The sequence below is a fragment of the Alosa alosa genome, chromosome 11, assembly GCF_017589495.1.
Source record: "Alosa alosa isolate M-15738 ecotype Scorff River chromosome 11, AALO_Geno_1.1, whole genome shotgun sequence".
NCBI lineage: Eukaryota > Metazoa > Chordata > Actinopteri > Clupeiformes > Clupeidae > Alosa > Alosa alosa.
In genome coordinates, this window is record NC_063199.1 from 11,177,435 (window position 1) to 11,198,054 (window position 20,620).

General features: G+C 40.3%; 1 protein-coding gene across 2 annotated transcripts; it reads left to right on the plus strand.

Annotated features, from left to right (window-relative positions):
• Positions 1–192: 192 nt before the first annotated feature.
• LOC125303974 (forkhead box protein P2-like) lies at positions 193–15,879 on the plus strand. 2 transcript variants are annotated; one of them, XM_048258003.1, is made up of 16 exons: positions 193–271; positions 8,301–8,451; positions 9,535–9,625; positions 10,025–10,123; positions 10,239–10,326; positions 10,636–10,777; positions 10,924–11,028; positions 11,246–11,333; positions 11,739–11,822; positions 11,980–12,211; positions 12,689–12,765; positions 13,056–13,157; positions 13,535–13,656; positions 13,876–13,912; positions 14,120–14,286; positions 14,535–15,879. In XM_048258003.1, exons 3-16 carry the CDS (start codon positions 9,551–9,553, stop codon positions 14,650–14,652), a joined length of 1,536 nt encoding a protein of 511 aa, XP_048113960.1. In that variant the 5' UTR covers positions 193–271; positions 8,301–8,451; positions 9,535–9,550; the 3' UTR covers positions 14,653–15,879. The 2 variants fall into 2 exon arrangements, with proteins under 2 accessions (XP_048113960.1, XP_048113961.1); XM_048258004.1 differs by having other exon boundaries at positions 12,025–12,211.
• Positions 15,880–20,620: the final 4,741 nt, after the last annotated feature.

Here is a 20,620-nt window from a genome sequence, read left to right on the forward strand (position 1 = left end):
TCCCCATCACACTGTTTTGCATTGTCATGATATGCTTTATGTTCATTCTCTGTTAACTCATAGTCGTTAGTTACTGCCTCAGTTCCCTTCTCCAGACTTACAAATTCACCTTCATCTGGCTTATTCTGAATGTGGCGGTCTGTCTCTTCTTGACAGGTTGAAGCATGAATCATTGAATCAGTGGCACAAATGTTAGCCTCCTCACTCATGTTCTCAGTGCTACCTGTGCAACGGCCCACTGGATGAGAGGCTGTTGCATCATCACAGTCAGGTAATGTCATATCACTCCAAGGTTCAGACTGGTCTTCTGCATCACACATATTTTCACCCACAGCTGTCTGTTTTGTTGATTCTCCATCACAGTACTGTTTGTTTGATTCTTTCTGTGTCTCAATCTTGCCGCTCTCTTTCATATTTGCTTTTGCCAACTGGGTGGGTGATGTACGTCCCGGAAGTTGGACTTGAGTTGGGTCAGAATATGTAGTAGGCACTATGATGTCTTCTAATGGTGGAAATGACTGTTGGATCCTGTCATCCAGGGTTTCTGCTTGAACTTCAGAAATACCTGAACCTATGACTGGCTGTGCAATGACTTTATCAATTAAACTGCCATCCCTGTGTAATTCATTCATTGATTTGGTTTCCGTATTGTTAGTTGTCCCCCTCTGCTTCAGCTTTACTTCCTTCATTTGGGTTGTTTGTGAACTCTGTGGAGATAAGTGGTCTGTGCTGTTCAGTAGTGACACTTGTAGCATCTTGACCATTTGTAATGATTGGCATATTTAGCGTATATCTTTGTCCTACCTCAGTGTATCTGCCAATGCCATGTTGTGGTGCAGTCTCATATTGCTCTGCTTTGTGGAGATTTTTAAATGGCTCTGCACCCCTCGATTTCAGAAGAGTGTTTTCGTCATCAGTTTGGATGTCATTTTTATTAGGCATTTGTATCGTATGTAATATGTGGGCCCCATGGTTGTGGGAGGTGTCCTGGTTGTCAGGATTAATGACTGCTTGAGCCACTTTCTCCTGCCCTTCACTGAATGTGTCTTTTTTAGTTTGGGTGAGTGATTTGGAGTGTTCTTCACCGTCAATCTGGACATATGTGGTATCCAGGTGACCTGTAGTTTGCATACACCTTAAGACAGATTCTGAGATGCTGAGGTCATTGTCAGCCTGCACTTGGTTCTTCTCCATAGTATTCTCTATGTCTGAGATATGCAGTAGTTTGAGATTTATTGTTCCTGGGCTCTGAACTGATGTTATTTCATCTTCATTAGAGGTTTGTGTGAGAGTTGGGCCCTCTTGGCCTTGGGTCTCTATAGCGACCGAGCTCTCTTGAAAGGCGACTGCAAGACTGTTATTTGGTGAATGTGGTATCTCCTTAAAATTGCTCTCCAGTTGTTCCAACTTTATCTCACCATAATCATTAGGATTTTGTCCTTCAAAACACTGACTACCTAAGTCAGGGATGGCCAGTTCAGTTGCCTCATTACCTCTGCTGTCACACTCATGGAAAGCATTCATTGTCTCAGTGTCTCCGTCATTATTCTCATGGAGTTCAGCCGAATCCACCTCACCAGGGGCATCTGCACACTCTGCTCTGTGTTGTTCAGGTGGGATTCTTGTCATTTCTTCTTCTGAAGATGGTACTGATATGTTTTCCTCAGGTCTTTGTCCTTCTTCAGTGTGTTTACTAGTGACTGGTAGAGTAGATTCCTCATGTCTTTCACTGAATGTGTCTTTTTTACCATTAGCCTGGACATATGTGGTATCCAGGTGACCTGTAGTTTGCATACACCTTACGTCAGATTCTAAGATGCTGAGGTCATTGTCAGCCTGCATTTGGTTCTTCTCCATAGTACTCTCTATGTCTGAGGTATGCAGTAGTTGGATGTTTGTTGTTCCTTGCGTTTTGACTGATATTATTTCATCTTTATTTGACGTTGGTGTTAGAGTTGGGTCCTCTTGGCCTTGGAATTCAACAGAGACTGAACTTTCTTGAAGGTTGATTGGCAAAAGAGTGTTATTTGAGGAATATGGAATGCTCTCTAATTGTTCCAACTTCATGTCACCACAACCATGTCCAGTCCCATCAGGAATCCCCAGTTCAGTTTCTTCATTATCTCTGCTGTCACCCGTGTGAACATCATTCAGTGTTTCAGTCTCTCCATTATTATTCCCTTGTAGTTGAGCCTCATCCAACTCACCCTGGATATCTTTGCACTCAGTGGAGTTGGAAGATGTTGTAAATAGGTCAGTAGTAATGTTCTCAGACACTTCACAGGGACATGATGACTGCAGGAGGGCTGTGGGAGATCCATGTGTTACCTCCACGTCTGGACTCACATAAAGACATGGCTCTCTTCTGTCATTGTTTTCTGCTAGATCACATTTTAGTTCTATTTGACATTTTTCTGCATGGAGATTTAGAGAGTTTTCTGCTGTTCTAGATGTCTCCTGCAGGTTTCCTTCTGCACTATGTCCCAGTGTTTTCTCAGGCATCTGTGTAGGTGTGAGGTCTGACATTTGAAGATCATTGTTTTGGACAGTTGCAACTGTGTCTGGAGTGTGTGGAGAGGTGGAGAGTTTGTCTTCTATGGTTTGAGTTTGCACGCTCCCAGAATCCTCCAGAGTTAGCATCTGGATCTGCGCCATGTCTTGGGAAGTGCTTTTAATGTCACATAGAGCTGTTAAGTTGTCAGACTGTATTTGTAAAGGATCCTCCTTGTTAGGATCCTCTTCTGTCCCATCAGCATTCTCTCTGCCCTCTGGACATACAGCTGGACCTTGAGTAGTTTGGGGGGAGTGAGGACCATGCGTAAATCTGTCATCCATGGGCCCAGAGAGCTTCCCATCTGAGTCTTGTGAATCTTGTGGCTGAACCTCCATGCTTGTTTTTATCTCATATTCTACATTCTCTAAAGGAGTTACAGAACGACAGCATGTTATGTTCATGTGCGACTGAATATGCTCTGTATCTGTGTTTGCTGTCTTGGAACTCGTTGGTGTGTAACTTTGTTTACCCAGGATGGAGTCAGCTGATGGTTGATTCACAATTTTGAGGTGACAAGAAAGTGGCTGGGCATGTTTTTGCACATCTAGAGTATTTGGAGTTTCATGAAATGAATATTTTTGTTGATTGCTACCAGTGTCCTGGGACAGTTCTTTCTTTTGTGGAAGGCATAATGTTGATGTTTTTTCACAAACTAGCTCTTCCTGTTTGGTGTTAGGTCTTCGACAGATTTGATAGTCATTTTGACCTAAATTGGAGTTTTCTTTTTTGTCATTTGAGGTCTGTAAATTATTCATGTTTTTATGTTCTGAAATATTTGGAATTGTTTTCATCACAAAGGGACAACCTTTCTGTGTTCCAGCTAGGGTGTTTAGTTCATCCACTTTCTCATGTTTTGATTGATCTTTCAGTTCCATCTCAGTCACCCTTGTCATCCTTGTAAAAACCTCATGGTACAACGGGGCCACAACAGTCTCAAAAGTGTAGAGACTGCTCTGACTGAGATCTGTGCTATCTTTTGTGCTGTTCTCCTTGAGTGTGTCTGTGATATGCTCTCCGAAAGGTCCATCCAAATTACTTGATTGTTTGTCTTTTATGTCAGATTTGTCAGATCCTGAAGCAGTTTCCTTTATTTTGATTTCCTCCACATCGTTTGAAATGGCGTGTTTGTCATTCTCTTTTGAAATCCAGTCCATTTCACTAGTTCGATCAACATCAGAGTCCTGTTTAGTTGCCAGGTCTTGGGAACAGGACGTGGCATCGCTGCACAGTTCTGCTCCTGGTGTTGATGTGCTTCCCCTGTCGTCTGAATACGCTGCTGCTGGAGTGTCCGTTTGTTGGTTCTGAAGTGGAGGTTTGTCATCATCTAATGTCTGCTGCATTCTCTCCTGCTCATATTGTGTGTCTGTCTCTGCCTTGGAAAAGTGGTCTTGTATTGAGGCCAGTTTTGCAGCTCTTCGGTGTCTTCTCCGTCTAGAGTTGTGTTTCTTTTCCTCCTGTCCATCGTCAAAAATATCAGCATGACTTTTTTTATTTGGAATAGTTGTGGATGTGGATGTTCTAAGATGATCGGTAGGGGTGAAGTATGATTTACAACATTGTAATGTACATGGGAACCAAGAGTGAAAACCATCTCACCTGTAACTTTTCCTTCTGGTCAGTTCTGTTTTGTGTTACTGTTGGCGCCTCCAGAGGCTGTTTGACAGAAGAGTCATCCCCTGGATTGAGCTCATCTGAAAATAAACATGTGACGTGATGAGATCATGTTAACACATGCTTAAAAAATCATTTAGAAAATAATACTTTAACTTATAAATAACCAACAAAATGTAGATTTCTGTCTGTTTGCTAATAGAATAATGTTACTGAAAATATCTGGGATCAATGACAATATTTAGTTAACAAGCCAATTACATTACTTGACATAGCTTGTGATTTATAATATTGAAATTCATGAGCAATTGTTTTTATAATGATTTCATTTTAGTAAACTTTAATGTAAAATAGCATAAACTGTACTCTATATAAAAATTACCTGGGATTTCGTTTGTGCTTGGATTCATGCTGGAAAATTTACTTTGGCTAGGAAAGAAGACATATGGTAATACCTACACAACAGCACTTTGCTAAAGTCAGTGAAAAAACACCATAACCATATTCAGTTAAACTGAATTACATTCAAGACAATTAAACAAAATTCTGGACATGTTTCCACACATGAAAGCTTCCATAGCTGTGCAAAAGTCAGATTGTCATAAAGAGTCCACTAGACTTCTCCAGATCTGGACTTTGAAAAACTGAATTGAATTGAATTGAACTGAATTGAAAATGGCAACTAACATATTTCTGCTAAATATTTTAATTATCTTAATTCCGTCATGGCTCAGTTAGTGACAGTGAAGAGCACCTCTCATGGATGATGGCTTTCCTAATATCCGCTAATTTTAGGTAATCTCACAGGACGGCTCTTGTGTCGTTAACTTATTAGCGTTGCCCTCGGACAAGCACTGCATTATCATTTTTATATGTACGGATCATTTTAAACCAACGGATGGTTAGACAAATCCTTACTATTATCCAACTTTGAAGTACCTCATCTAATGTAGACTTACGCATTGAGGGAACTGTTGTTACATTGTTTTTCACCCTTTTAAAATCTTTGACATTACAGTGTTTTTCACCCTTTTAAAATCTTTGACATTAAAGTAACTGACAAAACGTTCCATTAGCAGACTCAAAATATTGACATAGATATATCCACTCATTAAATAATATGTTGATAGCTAGAACACAGCTACAACTATTGAATAGGGTAACATAACATGTTTGAAAATTTGAACATTATGTTTGGCATATGATTAACATATTCAGAAAGTGATCACCCATGCTCTTTCAAGCTTGAGGCACATCTGGTTTGATGCAATGATATTGACAGCTGCCTATCAATTCCTGCTTTGAGAGATTATAATAACTCGATACCTTGGAGCTTTCAGGCAGCTTTTCTTGAGTAGTTTATTCTCCTTTATGCCAATATCCTTTTGTTCAGGCACTTCCGTGTCTTTGTGGCAAAACACTACATAATTATTTCCATCATTGTTTGCCCAGAAGGTCCCCAGCTCTGTCTCGTATCGCAGACAGAAGTCTAGTCTCGTCCCGTCACTGCTGGTCTGAGGCACTAGCGTGTGCTTGAATGAGAACAAGTCTGTCCTTTCCTCAGTGGACCCAGGGACGTACTCAGCCAGCAAATCAAAGTGGCTTTTCCACAGATCGAGAGACATACGCACATACACCGTCTTACTGTAACAAATGTTCAGCACTCGTACAACCCCCCTCAGTGTGGTCGTTCCAGGGAGTAACGTGAGACTCTCCAACCCCAGCTTCTGTTCCTCGACCCTCTTGAGAAGCTCCTCACGGGACAGTGGAGTGGGAAACGGAGAGGAAAGCAAATATGAGTCTCTGTCTTCAGTGTTCCCCACCAGAAAGTCCCCCGAACAATCAGTCACGTCCCAGCCGCTGAATTGCTTCACAGACACCAGACTCAAACCAAAGGCGTCAGCAAAGGACACCCTCCTGGTGCTGGAGGGAGGGGGTTGACAAACATCCAGAGACTCTGAGCTCCTTCTCTTGGGGAGAGGGGAGCACTTGGGTCTGATCCCATTGATCTCCACATCCTCCTCTTCATCCAGGAAACAGGGCCCTGGAGCGAGCAGGCAATAGGAGCCTGCTTTGGGCCCCTGTGCTCCCCCTGACTCCATCAGCCCAGCTCCCCCTGACACAGTGAGAGGGTAAAGATGGAGCCTCCACTGACTTCCAGCCTGCTCTGACTTGACAGATGGAATCAAATTACAGTGGACATTGTCAGCACTATAAATAGTCTGAAAAAAAGACTTCAGCTCTGCAGGCTAATTTCAGAACACTGTAAATATCATCCTAAAGCCTCTGTGAAACATGCTTGGTGACAATAGCAAAAGGGATAAGTTCACCTGGATACGATGGTGGGGATAGTAAAGTATCATGAGGTGGTGACAGACAGTAGTTGAGTATGGAAAAGGGAAAGATATTGTAAAAAGGGTTTTTAAAGGACATAAAAATAAACACATCATAAATAATTGTAGTTTTATATTTTTTAGAATGTTTTGATCAGAACATATGTTTCATATCTGTATGTTGATGTTTCAACCCACATTTACATCAAATAGCATTGTATTTGCAAGAGTGAAGACTTGGCCAGTGGAGGAAGCAAAGTGCCACAGTCTCATATGGTCAACTACTGGCCCCTAGTGGTACATCAGGGAAGTGTCATTACTGTGACCCTAAACCTTTTTGGAACCTTTCTAGCATTATTCTTAGGAGGTTCACACTACAATGTACTTGAGCGAGAACACTAGTGTGGAAATCATATTGTGCTCCACTCACTCCAGAAGGGTTGGCTACATACAGATGAAAACTAGAGGTGCTCTTCACTGTCACTAACTGAGCCACGACATGCCTTTGTGGCAGACTGGAACATTGAGCATAAAAGATATGCTAATAATAGATACCTCTCCATTGATTAGTCGATTGCTTGGTGTTCGGCCCTGTCTGTCATTATCTGTAGCCTGTAGAATAATGTATTCTGCAGTAACAGCAAATGCTAATAGCAAGTAATGAGATGTGTTTCCTGTTGTTTTCCTTTCTTTCTTTTCTAGAGGGGGCATCTAGTGGGCATATGCATTGATCCTGAGCTAAACCCATTGCTCCTCTTTCTGTCATACTGAAGACACCTTCGTGGGATTAAATGCTGCTTTGTACACAAATTGCACTCGAGCCTTTAAATAATTAGAGGGCACCTGATTTGGTGTAATTAGCGATCTGCATCCCACTCAGGCATGATGACAGGGAGGTTAGAGACAGGCCTGTGGAGAGGCACAGTAAAAGAGCTCTTTGATTACACATCTGACAGCTTTTTGACTTCAAGGACTTTGCTTTTGTTGGTGATATTGTTTTTATGCAAGTGACTGCACTTTCTATCAGAAGTTGGTGTCAGATTTCTAAGATCTTCAAATGGTTCTCAGTGTCACATTCCTCCTTGCAGATGTCTTTTTGTTCTTCATTATTAGCAGAAGGAGGGTATATTTTTTTTTTTAACAACACCTTTTATTGCATTTATTGTTTTTGTTTGTATTTTTTTTATTGGGTGTTTTTATTAGAAACATGTAAGGCACACATCCTAGTAATACTGTATATCTTGATTATGTTTAATTTATCATTTATTAAGGCTGATGTGATCATTCTTCATTGAATCTAGGCTATGCCATTCCATTAAAGAAATGAAGGATGATGTTTAATAGTATAGTGCCACAAAGGTAAAATGTTCATGCTCATGATGCCTGTAAATGTGTAAATTATTATTAAGCAAACCATTAAAAAATAAAACATGAAACTTTGGTGGCCAAAGAATGGTCCTTCTATTCAAATGACCATGATATTGGCTATTCTGTATTCACTTCATATATTTATGGTGCATCTAAACTGTCACATTTTCATAGGAATGATTTCTGATACATCTAACTTTGCTTTTAATCACATGTGCTTCAGATATGTATGTGTGTGTGAGTGTGTATATGAGTGTTTTTCTGTGTGTGTGTGTGATATGGTGGGTTTGATTACTTCATTAATTTCTGTCAGGTGAAGGAAAGGCTGTCCAGGCATCAAAGCTTTTTACAGGCGTTGTTAGTTTGTGTATATCTATGTGGTGACAAAGAGAAATTAGCTGTTGTCACAAGGAGGACTGTTTTCATATCCTCAGATGTGTTGGAGGAGCCAGGCCATCTCATTGGGTTTGACTGTGACGGAGAAAAAGAGTGGAGTGTCTCATCAGGACGCAGAAGGTGGTCAGACTCAGGTAGACGCCGTCCTCCTCTGGTCCACTGCAGTCAGGAGTGTCTGCGCTCATCCAGGTAGGATTTCTCACACATACCTGTGTGAACCTGACCTATTGTAAATTATGCTGCCTAGATGTTCTTATTAAAAACCATAATTGCATTTGTTAAATAATGTCACAATTGCATGATTCAAAACTCTAAAGAAATTATTTTATGGCATATAATTGTTTTTACTTCAGCACATTAAAGATGAAATGTCAGAGGCTGATGTATAATTATTTTTTTCTTCTCTCAGAAGCAACTTATTTTATATTTGTATATAAGAAAATATATTTGTTGTTTTTTTTTTGTAAGTTTCTTTGTTTGCTTACTACTTTACTTACACACAGTGGTTTGATGTGAAGAACAGGATGTGAAAAATGAATGCACATCTCAAAAATATTGTTTATTTTTAAAATAATATTGTCCAAACATTTTATATGTATTTTTTACATAATTGTTAAGTTATGTTTGTTCTTTACTACTTTATTTCCATTTTTGCCAGCTAAATGAAACAAGAAGAAATAATAATTAAACCATGATTGTTACACAATTTTATCAGCTGTCCTAATGAACCTATATTTAATACAGTTTGTGCCACTCCAAGTCAATCATATAGCCACATACTAGATAATGTTTTTGTTTGAGTGGGCAATTCTGATAGAAACCCCCCAAAATGTTAGGGACCTTTACACAATTGACTTTGATACAATTGGCAACACGTACATATTATATCTTCTTTGCTGAATCTGATGTTTTGTAACAATTAGCCTATTGATTTGTTAAATGTTAGAACAGCACATTTTGATGGAGATTTTTACAATACAATCGGTACAGCTGAAATTGTAACATCAACATTCAGTCATTATGACACATCTGTAGCAATAACTACTCTTGAAATATGTGTTTTGTTAATGAATAAAATGTATACCTAATATAAATCACTTATTTGAAAGTCATCTTAATAGTGATGAATGTTACATTGGCTTTCTTATGTTATGTAGGCAATAGGCATACCATATGTGGAATTAATCAACAAATATACCTGCCAGAGGTAAAATATCTAGATTGAGTCTTGTGTTATCTCCATTTTCTTAATAATCTGTTTTCTCTGTGAAGGTCTTTGTCGGCAGCCATGATGGGCTCCCAAATGATCAACCAGCAGCTTCATATATTGGCTCAGCAGAAACGTGCTCTCATCCTACAGCAGGTATGCCACGGGCCATCTCACCTGCAGTCATAGATTCACCACCTTGTGGGGCAGGCAAAGGTGTTACTCTTGGAACCAAGTTGCTCTGCAACCAACTTCCAGGTGACATCAGAAATGCCCCAGCTGTTGCCAGTTTCAAATCTAGACTGAAGACAAAACTGTTTTCAGATACTTTGTGCTAACAGATGAAATGCACTTCCTATTAATCAGATACACCCCGTTTTTTATAAACAAAAAAGCTTTTAATTATTCTGCTTTGTGTCTTCTGTCTTTTAATTACTCTATTTTATGTACTTTACTTTTTCAACTATTGTTAAACTCTTGGCGTTTTATTTTTTATGTTCAAAGGAATGTTCATATGCATAATATGCTCAATGTCATATTGCACTCTCCCAACAGCAACAAATACAGTCTTACTACAAGAGACACCAAGAACATATCAAGTCAAAGCTTCAACAGCAGCAACAGTCAGACGGTAAAGATAAGATGGATTTAGAGGTTGGTCTTTATTTTAATAACTCAGAAAGAAACAAATGCTTTATTACATTCCCAACTTCCTCTCTATCACTTCTATCAATCTTACAACTGTGTCTAATGGCGCTTATTTTTGCAGAAAACATCCCTGATTAAACAAGTCCAGCGACAAGAAGACCTGTTAAAACTGCAGCAGGCTGGTCTGCTATCTCATACACTACCGTTTGGTACACTTTTTTGCTCTGGTGTTTCATATCACACGTCTAAATGTGCACCATAAAGATGGACATACTGTCCACTTCTTCAGTTTTGATATAGGATCAAGTAGCTTTAATTGTTCTTTAAAAGGAAATGTCCAGAATGATTTTTACCATTTGCAAGCAGTTCATTCAAGTCTGTTAACCTCAAGAAAATACTAATGCTTTTCTGACTTTTCTAGACTCTCCTTGTACCAGTGAGAGCACAGAATGGGAGGAGGTCTGAGTGACCACATGGATATGTCACACTAAGGTACATGATCTAATCCTTTCCCACAGGTTTACATGTGCTTGAATGCCAGAGGATCTGGATGGAGCAGACCAGTGGTCACTCAGATGTGAAGAGCCTGATGTCGGCCAGCACAGACCTGCCCCCCACGGCCCTCACAACTCCCTCTGTGGCTTTAAGGAAGACTCAGTGGTCAGTCCACAAACACTCAGCCTCTCTTGGCAACTGTACAATTGCGCTGGAACCAAAAATGTGCTTTAAAATCAACTGCAAATAAGATGTCCTTTTTATCTCTGAGTTTTAACAGAACCACGGTGCTTATTTCTTTTATTTATCAGTGTTGACAGATCCTTGGATCCAGACATGCACTCTCTCTATGGCCATGGCATATGCAGATGGCCAGCCTGTGAATTGGAATGTGAGGACTTTGAAAACTTTGTCAAGTAAGAGTTTAAATGCCTTTGATATATATATATATATATATATATATATATATATATATATAATTTAGCAAGCCAACAGACCATAAATGGCAACAAAATATATATATATATTATTTAGCAATATTATTTATGACTGTCTGTTGAATTGTTTTTTTTTTTATTTGAATTGTTTTTATTTTCTAATCAATTGCACAATGGAACTTGAATGTCACACCAGGCACCTGGACAGTGAGCATGTACTGGATGATAAGAGCACGGCCCAGTGTCGAGTCCAGATGCAGGTAGTGGAACAGCTGGCTCTCCAGGTAGGTCCAAAAGGACAGAGATTACATCACACTTCACACTGCTATATTCAACAAGCCACACACTGATAATCAAAGGGATGATTGCCAAAGCTAGACATTTTCTTAAGGAAGGTTAGATATCTGGTTGGAACATTGTCCAGCCTGGTCTCATGGCAGAAAGGTCACACAGGAGACAGAGCGACATATTGATGATGATAAATGGAACCAGACTTGTTGTTCTCAATGACTCAAGAAACCTTCACAATCCAATATCTACCACTCCCACATCTGCCCAATGATGTCACCAGACTAGCTCTCATTGTTGCACCAAAATGAGTCTCACTGCTTGATTAAGTTAATCCTCCTCCCGCTGAAGGTGTCATGCTCTATTTCCTGACCTTTGCCCTGCGTCCTCTACCCTGACAGCTGTCAAAGGAGCAGGAGCGACTGCAGGCTATGATGAGCCACCTCCACACACACCCCTCAGAGCCCCACACCATCTCCTCATCAGTGAGTGTCCACATGGACATGCAAAGCACATGTCTGTAGCCGGGATTGCTCATTAACAATGGTTCAGCAATGTTGAGTTTTTGTCTCTTCTAATGTAGACAAACATTGTTTACAAAGCTCTTGTTCACTTAACTGGTGTGTGTATTGTGCTCCACAGCTGAGAGAGTGGAGAGAGTCTAGCCCTCTGTACTCTGCTAAGCAGGTAAACGTGGACTCAGAAGTGGACACGGCTGCAGTGGCGCGGTCAGCAAGCCCACCCAGGGAAGCTCCACCACACAGCAAGTCCTCGCCCTCCGGCCCTCCATCACCCCGTAGTCCAGCTCGTGACTCCAGCCTGCGCACCATACGTCACCGACACTACATGCGACCCCACGTTCCTCTTTGCTCAGGTGAGCCACCGCCAGGGTTTTCTGTCATGCAGTTTTCTCACTGACTCTTTTAGAAATATTCTGTGTTCAATTCAGTTAAATTTATTCACCATTCACCATTGATTTCAGTATACTGTATATAATTAATATTACTATTATTATTATTACTATTATTATTAATATTAATATTTAATATTAATATTAATATTATTATTAATAATAATAATAATAATAATAATAAGCTTTATTTATATAGCACCTTTCACACACAGAATGCAGCTCAAAGTGCTTTACATTTGGAGCATGTATTGCAGTTGTTCATTTCCTGTATTGGCATGTATTGTATATGTACTGTATTGACTTTTTGTCATATAAAATGATTGTTGAAGCCTCTAAGAAACCACACATTAATGAAGAGCATTTAAGGGCCATGAGTCATATCATTTCAAATATGGTAGTGTTTATTGTCACTATTTATATAGCGTTTATTGCCCCCAGACCTGTCTCCAGATTATGAGTGTTACAGGAATGCAGACGTGCGTCCTCCCTTCACGTACGCAGCTCTCATAAGACAGGTACTGATGATGAACGCAAATGGCAAATAGTACAAATCCATGATGCATGTGAGATATGTTGTATAAAATATAGACCAAAATCAATGCCTTGTCCATAATTACTGACAATACCCCTACTGTACATTTATTTTTCTGTGTTTTACAAAGACATTCAATTGTACAGCAAATCATGATGTCTAATTTTAATATTTTAAGTAGACCCCTCTAAGACAAGGAAATGTATATTATGTATATTATGATATTTTACTATATATAATCTAAAATAGAGTTTGCATTTGATTTTGTTTCAGGCTATAATTGAGGCATCTGACATGCGACTAACACTGAACGAGATTTATCATTGGTTCACGCGGACGTTTGCCTTTTTCAGGCGCAATGCAGCCACGTGGAAGGTAAACTTGCTGGTTTGATTTCTTCTGTGGAAATGTTGCCTTTATATCAGTGCCATGCAGAATTACTCCATTCCACCTGAGAGAAGAATAGGAGAGGACATCAGCCAGCAAATTATCAAATACACCACAGTCTTTGACCTGTAGTAATGCTATAAAAGACACATGAATCATGAACAGATGAATGTTGTCACACTGTCATACTTTGAGGATGGAGCTTGTGGCGGATAAGTGCCAGTTTCATTTGTTTTTCAGGATGGCAGACATAACCAGACATTTTTACATGTACACACACGAACAAGCTTTTTTTTTTTACTGAAACACATTTTTTGTTTTTATTGTTTTCTTTCAACTGTACATTCTCAAACGTGCATGTACAGAATGCAGTTCGGCACAATCTGAGCCTGCACAAGTGTTTTGTGCGCGTGGAGAATGTGAAGGGGGCCGTGTGGACAGTGGATGAGATGGAGTACCAGAAACGGAAAGCACAAAAGATAACCAGGTGAACTGATACCACTACTATTATTTACAGCATCAGAGATTTCCCATTTAACAAGCTTCACATAGACTTTTATATGCCTTATCTCCATTATCACATCCACTTGCAGCAATAGGTAGCAAAATAGCCCTCACAGGAATGATAACATAAGCCATGTGTACAGCAACTCACTGCAGTGTGATGAATTCACAATAAACTTGAACAATGACCATCCTTTTGCAGCCTGGGAAACAGAGGTGCTCTACACTCAAAAGGACAGGTAAACCAGATCTTTATTTCATTGGGATTTTTGTAACAATGGTGTCCTTTGTATGAAGTCATCTGACACCCATGTATATTTATTCTTAAATAAGGTTATGCCTAAGTATGTTACAGCATTGCATTTGTGAGATTCCATTCAATAAGAACTAATGTAGAAAGTTGGTAAACAGCAGGTATGGGAATGCACCTTTTCTGTCCTTCCCAGAGGCCAGCAGCTGACCGTACCTCTCTGCTGACGGAGAACTCAACCCCACTGAACAAGTGCTCGCCTGGTTTGAAAAATCCAAACTCAAAGTGTGTGGATGGCACTGGACCACCAGAGTCCTTTAGGACCCAGGAGCACACAGCCTTCCTCTCTGACATCAAGCAGCTGTGAGTCCCGAGCCTTCCAGGTTATATCACCAGATCTCTCAGCTCTCGTGCTTATCGCATTCATGCAACAATGAACTTCAGTGCTGATGCAGCCAAAGTAATGTTTAACTCAAGTGCTTTTAAAATGTGATGCATTTCCTGTGACAGGATGAGAACCAAATGTCAATATGAAATCTGCTACAGTCAACATATTATTTTAAAGCTGCATTTCTTTTTCACAATGTTGATAAACCTTAATTTATTTTTAGAACTGGCCTTGTCAAAAAGGCGGATCCAACCCAGGAGGGCCGGTGTTGCTCTGTCCTGTCAACAGAAGGGGGTCAAGCAAGTCCAGAACCACTGATGAATACAGATCAATTCGACTGAGTGGATCTGACTTGTCAGATTTTTTTTAATCCAGATTTGGGAAGGATTTCTTCTAGCTCCCTCAGCTGGGACTGTGCTGATTATCGTCACTGTGTTTTCTCACTCACCAAACTGTAACTTGATGACTTAATACTTGTACATTTGTAAGACATACAGCATTTACTTTGTTTTGAACTGTTTTTCTGATTACCAATATTGTTAATAACTTACCATTTTGACTGCCTGGAATTTCCTGATGATGAAGCGAACAGCTCTTGTGTGTTTGAAAGTGCTAGACCTGCTTCAAAAATGTCTCTGGTGGTGATTGAATGGCCTAATATTAGCTCTGTCTGACCAAACATTTATTGACTGGTCTGCCAACTAGACCAAAAATGTTCTTTTTGTTGTGCATATGACTAGACACATGCAAAGTCATGGGTACACAATCATTTATTTTATTCTTGACGAACTGACAAAGTTAGTGTCAGTAAAGTGCTACAGTTTCCCTGTCAGCAAAGTTGACTGTTTCCCTGTTTCCCTGTTAAACCCAGTACAGTTTAGTGGTTACATACTAACAATATCAGAGACATCTTCTCCAGTTGGATTTGGTGTGGTCACATTCATCTATGTGTAGCTATACCTGGGTGTTAATGACATATTAATGAATGTCCTGAAGAACATTCCTTTTATTAACTTTGTGAGCCACTATGTGACACATACGTGAACCATTTTACAGCTTGACTCAGTAATGTTGCTTTGGATAAAAGCGTCTGCTAAATGCCAGTCAACTTTAACCTTAATATGAAACACTTACTTACAATACTGCAGCTGTCAAATTCTCCAGTGTAATTATTACATGCCCATGCCGTTCATTTAGGCAAGCAGCAACTACAACAACAATAATTATTATTAATATTATTTAAAGAAAGTCCAGTCTTGTAGTTTGTAAAAAAAAACATTGCCAATTAAAATTTAATTGCACTCTCAAGACAGCTTACTCTTGTGTCTTATTGCACAGATTGGAATTTGTTGTACAGTTGGTTTAAATGTGGGGAAGTTGAGGAAGTTTCTCGCTCTTGTTTAATGCTGGCTAGTGGGGAAGTTCATCAACCGCTATCATGATTGTTTTGGACAGATTGTGAAATGTGAAACTTAACTCTGTACACTGAATAATTCATGTCTCTGTGTTATCACTGCTGCTGGTGTGGACTCTACTCTATGTAAATAAAGATGAACCCTCTTCTTGAATTCTATATTCACTACATCAAGGTAAAAAAGGATCACATATAAACTCATATTTCTGCGTACTTAAACAAAACAAACTCATTTCACTAAAAAGCCTTAAGTACAATATCCTCACTACACTGTATCACATTCAATCAGAGACGTCACAACTAAAGAGTTATTTCATGTCTGAAGTGTTCACTGGGACATGGACAGGGTGCATGTGGCGCTCCAGTGAGAGCTGAAGTGATCTGTCATCTCAGTTCTCTAGCTGTTTGTTTAGACTAATGTCAGTAACTGCTACTGTGCATGCACTGGCTTTGATTCTTTGTCAGAGAGGACTTCTGATTAGCCTCGCCACGCGCATGTTTATTGATTGATTTTTACAGAAGCACGAGACAACATCAACAGCTTATTTTATGGGGCTGCTTTGCTTTGAAGTGCATCAATGGGAGTGTGACATGTTTTTGAAAAAAGCACGTTGACAGCACTTTGTCAGCATCACAGAAAAGTATCCAGTATGTTTATATTGTCATATCTTCTTTACTTTCATGTATTGGTTCATTATTTAGCACATCAGTTTTGACACAGCTGTATTTCTTATGTGTTACCCAGTGTCACCACAAATAGACACAAGAAACAGGCGCACAATCTCTTCCCAAATGTGTTATACAGAGGTCATTTATACACACAAGCTCATTTATAAGTTCTTCTCTTCAAAAAGATTGATGGTTAATAGACAATAAAGCTTAAACTTATAAAATCCATCAGTTTACAGCTGTCTTATAAAACAGAACAGTGTATGTGCGTGCGTGTGTGCAGATATCAGTGTATGTGTGATTTTAGGCAGTCAGAAGAGACACAGTTGAATCTTGACTTAAACTGCAATTTACAATGAGCTCTCTACACATGCTTGTCTGTAACAGTGGGCCCCTTGTTATTTGCATTTCCTTGATAAGACATGCCAAACTTAATCAAGTCTTTCCTGTTTTGATACACTAAAATCTCCACTCAGTCTGACTCTACAACTGCATCCCTTTCGAATCTGAAATAAGATTTTCATAACAACATTGTTAGTGGAGGAAGAGATGGCCATTCATGTTGTGACATTATATATTTTCCCATCCCTGGTTGACCCCATCTCCCTTTGAAGATGTGTGTTATTTTATGTATCATAAACAACTCTAAAAGATGTAAAATCTTGCAGCCTTCCTCCAATTCCTAGGTTGCCAGAGACTCTCTAATTGTAAGAGTATGGAGAGGATCATACAGAACCAATGCCTTTCTCATGATAATGGGCTTAGATGTTCTGGTGTTGGGACAAATGTTTACCGTTGTTTATACAATGAGGGAAGAAGGTTTAGGCGGAGGTGAGAGAACTGTATGGGCGTATATTGGTGTGTCCTCTGCACGGCATGCTGGGATATGTGACTTCATTGTGTGAGATGGTTCACAACAGATGACACAGTGCTGTTAAGGCTGCTTCTTCCTCTGACTGCTTTAACCAGTCCAGGAGAAAATAAATGTTTTAATATAGCAACACAGGCATGTTTTAAATATTCTATTCTCTGAATCTAACCTTGCATTTCCCATTTTCATAGTTTCAGTGGTGTCAGCTGATTGCGAAGAAATAATAGTCAGTTCAAATAGTTTGCTTACTGTGGCTTCACATACCATGTGGAAACACACAAAAATGACATGCACGGATAGGATGGTGACAGCCAGTTGTGAACTCATATGTGGCCTGGGTGACTGTGAGTCATAGAACCTGCCCTGGAGTGCTGCCTTGCTCTGCACATATCCTGTAGGTGGATAACTATGCGCAGGATCCTGTTTGCCTGTCTTGAGGGCAGGTTGGAATATCAAAGAAGATGCCATTTTTCTGCCAAGTAGGATTGGGATTTCCCCAACAAATCTGCTGGAGAGAGGGGAATGGAGAGTGACAAGTGTGAGACAACACCTCTTGTGCTCAAGGAATGGACTGAAGACTGTTAGTTTATGACCATGTCAAAAGGAGCCACTGTATCAATAAAGCAACAATGCCCTGAAGGACAAAGACTGGAAATCCATCAACAGCTGGGTAAGAAGACATGAGCAAGCTCTCCATCTGGGATTTTAGAAATGTACTTAAAATCAAGACCACAGTAGCACTACAGCAATGCTATTAATTATTCATTCAATGTGGTTGGAGAAAACAAAACAAGGAAATGAAATGAGTAAATGAATGAGCTTTGCATGGTGATGCATTTAATACAGTCTCTCAAAATAGGCATTTATGAATCCAAGGTATTCGATGGTGGTCGGGATTTAGATGAAGCATTTCATCATAGCTGTAGCACTCAACTATAAATCATTCTGAATTGTTATGAGTTGCCACAGACCTCAACAATTCACCTAGGGCGTGGGACTATTATTTTTTCTTTTGAAAATGACTTCTCTCTTGAAGTTAATTACAAAGCTCTTGTTTATGTTTTGTTTTTTTCTGTGAAAGGCTCATTATTTACATAACTCCTCCTGAACCCTATACTTCATCAGGAGATTACAATAAAGGCTTATATCTGCTTTTCTCTCACACAGACCAGCCTGCCTGTGTTACTGGGCAAACCCTGTCTGTGGACAATGTAATCACAAACCAGTGTGTCAAACAGGAAGTGCAGGGTGAAGTTTCACAGCTGGAATCCCAGCCAATGGCAACAACGTTCCAAAACTCATTTCTTGGCACAGAGCTAAACCAGCAGCCATCATCTGTCTCTGTGGACACGCATGGCTCCAGCAGGACGAGGGGGGGCAGTGGGGGCAGATCCCCCACACTGGGGAGACCTCCAGAGGGTAAGCCCTGGGGCAGGGTGACGTTGGGTACAGGTCAGTTTCTACCATTACTGAAAGTCTCTTGGGATGGCATACTGATGGTGATCAATGATGAACAGTAACATATTTAGCAGTATCATATTTAACAGTATCATTTTCAGTGCATTTTACTCTTAATATGAGATAGGCCACTCACCTATCATTTCTCTTTGGCCTTACTTTGCTGTTTGTCAGTATGTTTTTTTTTTCTTTTTAAATCTTACATGTATGCTGTTTCAAATAACACACACACACACACACACACACACACACACACACACCACAACCATGACCACTGACTCCCTCACACATCTGGCTGAATTTGAGCTTTTTTGAAGAATAAATTCATTTTCTTTGGCACATTAGTTTTGCTGCCTCATAACCTCATCCGTCTGTAAATCAAAACAGGATGTAAATCACTGTGTTAACGGCTGACATTCATGAGTGCCCCTCCCCCCCCTGCTCCTGTGGTCAGATGACTGTGCCTCTCTGCTGCTGGCCTGCCTGTCCTGCCAGTTCGCTGCCGTGGCTGCGGCTCTTCTGCACCTGTGCTCTTCCTGTCTGACCGGCGCCTGCAGCTGCTGTTGCCAGGGCTGCCAGCGGTGCTGCGTGGCGCTCCAGGACACGCCGGCCGAGGACCTGCACTGCCCCGCGCACTGCTACACCCACTGCCACGCCCTCGTGCTGGAGCCCTGCTGTGAGCCCATCAGGTGCCTGGAGATCTGCCTGGAGTGTGCCAAGCTCTGCCATCACAGCTAGCGACAGGCACACACACACAGGCACACACACACACACACACACACACACACACACACACAGCTGAGGGTAGCGTAACAGCCGAAACACCTGGAGGAGTGCACACTTCAGCACTTCCATAAGGTGAGACTGCAGGCTGTTCAGCACTTCCATAAGGTGAGACTGCAGGCTGTTCAGCTCTTCCATAAGGTGTAATAGAGGATGGGGCCACAGAGTGGGACTGCAGGCTGTTCAGCACTTCCATAAGGTGTAATAGAGGATGGGGCCACAGAGTGGGACTGCAGGCTGTGCTGTCTGCACCGCATCACTTCACCACTTCCCAGTCTCACTGTCCCTCAGCTCTAAGACTGGACATGACAGAATGAAGAAACAGGAAACTATGTATATTTCTCTACAATATGGTTGGTTTGATGAGTTTAAGCTGCATGTACAGTACCATATATAAACAAGCCTTCGTCAGTATGAACATTAAAGTGTGTCAATGATAGAGACCTTTTACTCTAATTTGGCTTGTGTTATTTACTGTTTGTTTGTACTGTCATTTCAGAAATGTGAGGATTAACACTTCAGATAGTATAGTATACTCTTTTGATCCCGTGAGGGAAATTTGGTCTCTGCATTTATCCCAATCTGTGAATTAGTAAAACACACTCAAAACACAGTAAGATGAAGCACTTACTGGTCAGGGATTGAACCTGCAACCCTCCAGTTACAAGTCTGAAGCGCTAACCAGTAGGCCACGGCTGCCCCTAAAGTATATACAAGATATATATAAGAAAGTTACAAGCAAATGCACTTCCTTCTTTCAAGGGCCAATGCTAATTGATTTATAATTATCATTATATGTTCTGTAATTTGTCCTTGACACTTTGAGAGTATAAGCACATAGTCTTTCCATTATAGTCATAGTCTTTTGTCTATGTATACGTCTATGTATGTGTCTATGGTCTTAATTGCAAATTAATAAAATTACTACTCTTTCACTCTGTCGCTACAATATTGAAATATTCCATACCCTGTAGCCATACCATGTAGTAATATCCATTTTAGATATCCAACCGTAAGCAGCCTACTGCAGACTATTATTTAAGTTATTTAAATGTTTGTGTCTGCTTTACTTTTGTTCTTTACTGAATTCCTATGAGGTACTGATGTCATTCCA

Coding starts and splice junctions, on each gene's coding strand:
- LOC125303974 (XM_048258003.1), top strand. CDS start 9,551: ATGATGGGCTCCCAAATGATCAACCAGCAGCTTCATATATTGGCTCAG. Junction 9,626..10,024: donor GTGCTCTCATCCTACAGCAG/GTATGCCACGGG, acceptor CTCTCCCAACAG/CAACAAATACAGTCTTACTA. Junction 11,029..11,245: donor GACTTTGAAAACTTTGTCAA/GTAAGAGTTTAA, acceptor ATGTCACACCAG/GCACCTGGACAGTGAGCATG.